This window comes from Nestor notabilis, unplaced genomic scaffold (genome assembly GCF_000696875.1).
Source record: "Nestor notabilis isolate BGI_N333 unplaced genomic scaffold, ASM69687v1 scaffold2567, whole genome shotgun sequence".
In the NCBI taxonomy this organism is placed as follows: Eukaryota; Metazoa; Chordata; class Aves; order Psittaciformes; family Psittacidae; genus Nestor; species Nestor notabilis.
In genome coordinates this window covers 28,951-35,564 of record NW_009937591.1, presented here as the reverse complement: position 1 = coordinate 35,564, position 6,614 = coordinate 28,951, and the positions used below count along the sequence as shown (strand labels likewise).

Below are 6,614 nucleotides of genomic sequence, written 5' to 3'. Positions count from 1 at the left end.
CTGGGCATGCAGACAGGGTTAAGCAATTGTTCATCCCCAGGGAAATCAATATCAGATTGTTTTGATGTCCCAGGATCCCTGGCCTGCTCCCCTTTCATCAGACCATGTCTGCCATGTAGGTAAATGCAATCCTGGCACAGAGACCCATCTTTCATCCCAAATGTCTCCTCATTTCCCAAATGTCCTCTCAAATTCGGGCATGATAAAGTCTTTCATCCCAAAGCTACCCAAGTGTAACAACCACTCAGAGTTTTTCCAATTGTTTGCCTTCAGCTCCTTCAGAACAAAGGAAGGAGCAGCAGATCAAGCATCCCTTTCATCTGTCACACCTACCACTCTCACATCACCTACCAGAGGCATCTTGCCCAGAAAAGGATACACAATGTCCTGATGCTTTACAGATGTGGTCCTCTGTCCCAGAAGGTGCTCCAGCAAGGTCTGAATGGTCCCTGCCTGCACTGGCTCCACCTGGAACTGACTGCTCTGAATCTGAGCAGTCAGGAGAAAAGTTATTTCCAGACCAACAGGAGGCTGTTTGGCTTGTTCCTTCATTCCTCCTTCCTTCATCTCCACTTCAAACTTTGATCCAGTGGAGAATCAAGAGGCCACCCAATCTGATGACACAGTTTAGGCAGCTGCTGGCATCACTCCCTTTGCAATTCCTCTGGACACCCCTCAAGGCAGTAGGCCATGCTAGCAGCTGCAGGACTCCATCTTACTATAACCTCCTCAAAAGGAAGTTTATGGCTTACCATCACAGGCTAAAGCAAGCCCCTAGGGATTCCCTTCTCATTTCCCTAGGTAGTCACTGTTGTCTTACCTGACAAAGGAAGAGGTGAAGAGCACGAGACGTGGCCTCAGGCAGCTCTGCCAAGTTGGCTTCTGCTGCCTCCTGGAGAATCTGGCTAATTTCTTTTTGAGAAATAATATTGCTGCTCTGGTATCTCAGAAACTTGAACAAAAGAGAAAAACAGAGGCATTAAATAGCAGAAGATCTACAGACTCCAACAGTGACTCAGGTCCTTGGAAAGACCTCTTGTATTTAATGAGATGCTGCAGTACCTTAACCCTAGACCTGATTTTTACACCGCTTCAAATAGAAGCAGAGCAAATAGCTGTGTTGATGGTCCTCTAATATATAACCACATTTATTTTGATTTTGGTCAGTAAGGAACTGAAATAAACCAGGTAACCTTTTAAAAGTGAAATAAGAACAGCAAATATTCACAGACCCATCTTGTATTTGGAGGGGGAAGGATCATTAATAACCCGTTCCTCTCATCGACTGCCATGAGGGCTTTACTTCAGTATTTGTGCTGGGCAGGATCACATTCCCTCTCTTGCTCACCGGCCCCTCGTACAGCAGGGGAGTAGACTGTGGCAACTCCCTGCCCTAAGAAGTCAGGTCTGTGAGGCCAAAGATGAGGAGACAAGCTGTGAGGCTGAGCAGAACTCTGCTCTCCAGAGAGCCGCAGCACGCTCCCTGCCTGGTAACAGCAGTTGCATGCTCTCTGCAGGTTCCCCCTCTCCTCCCCAGGGGTCCTAGGCATTATAAATAAGTGCTGCAAACACCAGAAGAACAGGATGTGCTTGCTGACAGCAACCAGTTTCTGCAGGGTGTGGAAGGGAAGTTCACGTCAAAGTATCATTATTATGGGGCACTAATACAGTGCCAGGCAAAGCCCCAGCGGTATCTGAAACTGTGTGTGCATAGGGGGTGAGTTCCAGTAACTGAGCCACATGCACTGTACCAACACAGTGGGGAAAATGGAGAGCTGCCTGCCCTTCCCTGCTCACCAACGTCATCAGCCTGAGAACTTCTGGCTGCAGAAAGGACTTCTGGCCCCCGTCGAGTAGTGTGAAGAGCAGGAATCGATGCCAGGGCTGGGAAGCAACATGTAGAGCTGGGATAGAAGCAGCAGCCAATCAAAGACAGCTTTAAAATCAGCCAAGTGACAGGCTTGACCCGGGTAAGGACAGTCTTCAATACTGACCCCAAGTTTTTTCTTCTAGACTCCATGCTGTGAAACACTAAGGGGTGTTTTGCTCTGTTCTTACTTGCTTGTTAATCTGCCACTCTTTGGGCACGAATTCAGTTCTGAGGACAAAAGCTTAAAAGCTTTTTAAAGCAGAAAATGCATTTTGTCCATCTTTGTGCTGATATAGGAAGAGAAACCTTCTCCTGGGGTGCATGTCATAAAATACTTACGGGATATCTTTAGCCCAGGGTTTTAAAAATAATACCCACTGGTTTCAATATGAGGACAAGTTTCCTGACCACGCGTTTTATTTAGCTGCAGAATACCCTTTGGGGAATGAAGAAAGGCCTATAACACAAACCGAGCCTGGATCTGCATCAGAGTGCACACCATGGGGATGAGACAGGCCAATGGTTGCAATGCAAACAAGCGTAGAGAAAAAGTTCTTAATAAGGAACGTATCTGATGAACAGAGATTAAGGCTCAAGGTCACTGTCTGCAACAGCAGCAAGTCTCATTGAATGCTGAAGTGTTACTACCTTGTATTTATAGCAGATAGGAGCTGCTACAACAGCAGATGGACAGCTACCACAGGTCAGCTGATATAACTTGTTCTACCATGGCAACACACCAGAGTTTAGAAAGGTCCCTTTTCCACTGACAGTCATGTAACCTCCCTATTACACTACAAAAATCTTTCCTATGGGAGAAACAACTCCAAAAAATAATGTAAAATGTTTTGGGGGTATCTTTCTGCTGGTGGAAATGAGAAAGTACCAGCACTGTGCACTGAACCTGCTCTGCACATCTGGAAAAATCTCTGGACCAAGAAAGCCTCAAATGAGGCAACTCCTGGAGGCAGAGTCCAGGCCATGCTTTTTCCAGTGTTCTCACTTCTTTCAGTCAAACATAGCTATGACCCTTATTCTGCTTGGAATAAGGAGACTTCTATTACCACTGTTGCAATCTTCTGCACCACAGCAAGCATTTAAGCAGCCAAAGTGACAGGTTCAGCCATTGCTGAAGCAGCATTTCATTAACTTAATCCCAAATCAGCAGAACCTCCCCATAACATGCCACATTTTTTTATTTTTTTTTTAACCTATCCCTTTAATAGCTTCCCTTCAGCTACTGGCTGTCATTCATCTGCAGCATTACATCTTCATTCAATCACTTCCGCTACAGAGGTAGGCTGAGAGAGTTGGGCTTGTTCAGCCTGGAGAAGAGAAGGCTTCAGGGAGGCCTTAAAGCAGCTCCCAGTACCTAAAAGGGCTACAAGAAATCTGGAGAGGGACTTTTGACAAGGGCCTGTAGTGACAGGAAAAGGGAGAATGGTTTTAAAGTGACAGAGGGAGATTTAGATTAGATGTTAGGAATAAATAAGGATGGTGAGACACTGGCACAGGGTGCCCAGAGGAGCTGTGGCTGCCCCATCCCTGGCAGTGCTCAAGGCCAGGTTGGACAGGGCTTGGAGCAACCTGCTCTAGTGGAAGGGGTCCCTGCCCGTGGTAGGCGGTTGGAACTGGATGAGCTTTAAGGTCCCTTCCAAACCAAACCAGTCTGTGATCCTATGATTTCTCTCTCCCACCAGTATGCCTTTTGTCAGGTGTTCATTCGCTCCATCCCCTTCTCTCTTAATGTTTAAAAGACTGAACAGCTCAGGGTACAGAGAAGTTTGTCTGATTAAAGATCAGAGCCAGCACCTGGACTTCGTGGCAGGAGGCTGACAACAAGCAGAAGAAAGAGTCTGTTCTCCCCACCAACTGCACAATGCTGTCATACGACGTTATATTGCTAATGTGGTATACATCAGGTCTGACATGGACTCTGGAAACCAAGGTCTGCATTCACCCCTGGAAATCTAGAATTTCCAGCTTTCATTCCCTAAGGCTGTCTAGTGTCCTAATCTCCCTTCCCCTCCCTCAGGGCCAAACTGTGACCAATGTGGTGGGTGTGGAAGACACATCATATTCATATCCTGCCTCCTCTATATTTATGGTCTGAATGTTAGCTACCATTGGCCTGGAAGTGACAGTCTATTCCTATACTTCTTCCATTCCTAAACCTTTAATTTTTAGTGGGGAATGACATTTTCCTTCTGGAAAGCATCTCGGTGTCCAGAACCAATATGAGGGCTCATGCCCGCAGGGAAGCTGGCCACTGTGATTTCATCCCACAAAGCAGATGATTAACTTTAGGCATACAAATAATTTTTCTTATTGGGCATAAACTCATTAAGCATCTGCTCCAGGGTGCTACTGGATGGAGATCAAAGAGCTCAAAATAACTGCAGGAGGGAAACCCAGGAGAAGAAGGAGCAAGAAGACTTTACCAACATCCTGGTCCTTCTTGGACAGGTATTCCACTAAAGTTTCCAGGCAGGCAACCACAGCTTGAGAGAGCAGCAAGTCTTTCTGGAATACCAAGAAAGGGTAAAAAAGAAGAAGAAAATAAAACCCCAGTCAACAGCTATTGCAAGAGGAAAATTCATTAAGTGGCAGGATCTGAAGAGCATGCAGCACAGGAAAATAGCACCTTTCATCTCCTTCACGGGATGCAACGTGCTGCAAATGATCTGTCACGTCAAGGAACCAGACAAAGGCACGACTACTTATTCTGAGATTAAAACAAAATTAAGTAACAGCCTCCAAAGAATAAAGATGTGATCGTAACATCACTTGAGAGAGTTAAATGTAAACTGATGTATATTGCCCCTGGAGCCCAACATCACTTGAGCAAGTTAAATGCACACTGATGTACTATCCTGAAAAGCACCTTGCCAGGCGAGTGGGGGAGGGACTGGGATTTGTTACACTTTTCCCACCTCTGTCCCTGTGGGTGTGGCATCCCTGCAGAGCGGGAGATGGGAAAACAGACATCATTAGTAGACAGAATTTCAGCTATCCAGTTCAGCAGCAGGGAGTACTGCATAGCTTGATTTACCTTCTTTCTCACTGTACCATGCTGCAGCAAGAGCATTTTCCTTTCTCCTCATCACATGTCTGTAAGGGGTGGAAAATGCAAACAAAAGGGGAAAAAAGAAACCCAATCAGGCAGCCCCTTAGGTTCTGTAACAGAGTGGTTTTTCCTCAGGTTAGAGTACCTGCTCAAAGCCCAACACCGGTGTTGTTCCAAAAGTCATACTTTATATACCTTCAATTGGACATGCACCAGAAGGTTCTGCAGACTGGCAATAAGTGAGAAGACCTGTTGTGGGACAAGGGGGTGCAAGGCAGCATCCTGCAGTGATGGTGGCTGTGGTTGTGTAGCAGCCTGGACTGTGCTTTCACCAATAATCACCAGCAGGGAGGAGGAGAAGTTCTGTCGCAGGACAGCTCTCAGGAACTGCATGATGCTCACTAGACAGGGAGCCACTTATTAGTGTGTGTTAGTGTTTTTCTCTCCCCTGCCCTGTGTATTGGTGCCCATGCAATAGCATGGGAGATGGTAAAGAGAGAAAATTTGGGCTTAAGGCCCCACCAGAGTTTCCCAGCAGCTGCTGGCAGCTGCAGACAGGAATGACAACCCTTTGTTCATCTCCTCCCTGCAAGACACCACTGCAGTTCACACTTGGTTCTGGATGTCATTACCAACCTCCAAGGAAGCTTGGTCCAAACACAGAACTTCAGACAGTTCTTTTGCCCTCTCACCAGCAGTTACATACTCCCACAGCCAAATGGACCAAAGCTTCCAGATTCCCACCAGCACCTCCACCATCTCATTTAATAGTCACCAGTTCTCCTTTGTTGCCTGCAACATAGTACTAGCAGCTGCTTCCAGTCAAATCCCCGTAACAAATGAAGAAATACCTAACAGCAGGATTGGCTTCTTGTTCCTGAAGATGACTTCATTCAGGACTTCTGTTAGGTTTAGAGAGAGTGTCTGGTGAACCTACACAAGAATGAAATAGAAGAGAAAAAATGGTGCTGGTTTGGACCAGGTGAAAAGCTCCAGTACAGATACTTTCAGTCCTTAAATGCTACCCCATGATGACCACTGAAAAACAAGGGAACAGCAACAGGGTTTCAGGAGGACGATGCAGAAGGGAGAGCTACACCACTGGGCCCTGAAGTTTCACTCACCACTCGCTGCCAGCTCTGCACAGCTTCCAAATCACAGTGCAGCTTGTTTGCCTGTATCACTCTCACTACTCCCTGCACATAGCTGCCAAGCACAAGTAGTAGGAACAGCCATCACCAAAAATGGCTGTACCTTAGCCACACAGCAAGAGGGACAGATGTCTGGGTAGATACTTCAAAAGGAAACGTTATCCCCTTGTGTTGGCATAAGAAAGTGCTTCCCTCAAAGTTGTAATTCCAGTATCAGCTGACAACTCCAGCTTAGCTCTCCTGAGGCACTGCAAAGCATCTAATACAATGACAGCTGCCCCCATTCAATAACAGCTTGCTAATATTGAACTTGCCAATAGTAGATTTGGATTGTGATTGTTCCACAATCGGTCATTTCAGTATCAAAAAAGTAGTTTTCAACTTTGGGAGTTTTTCAACAATAGGAGCTGTGTCTCCCACCCCCATCCTTCCTTTGAGAAAGGCCTTAACATGTACTTTGCTCTGTCCTGAAGAAGGAAGTGGTTTGGATCAGGAGGGCTGGGTATGCACTTTTTCCCTCTAACTC

At 46.3% G+C, this 6,614-nt stretch overlaps 1 protein-coding gene across 1 annotated transcript in view; it reads right to left on the bottom strand.

The window, feature by feature from the left end:
- Positions 1-278: 278 nt before the first annotated feature.
- The window catches only part of MEI1 (meiosis inhibitor 1), a 35,240-nt gene continuing 28,904 nt past the window's right edge, over positions 279-6,614 (bottom strand). Inside the window, 7 exon segments of the mRNA XM_010018878.1 lie at positions 279-324; positions 326-489; positions 821-952; positions 1,798-1,904; positions 4,312-4,393; positions 5,133-5,338; positions 5,789-5,870. Of these exon segments, the coding sequence (XP_010017180.1) occupies positions 279-324; positions 326-489; positions 821-952; positions 1,798-1,904; positions 4,312-4,393; positions 5,133-5,338; positions 5,789-5,870 (819 nt within the window).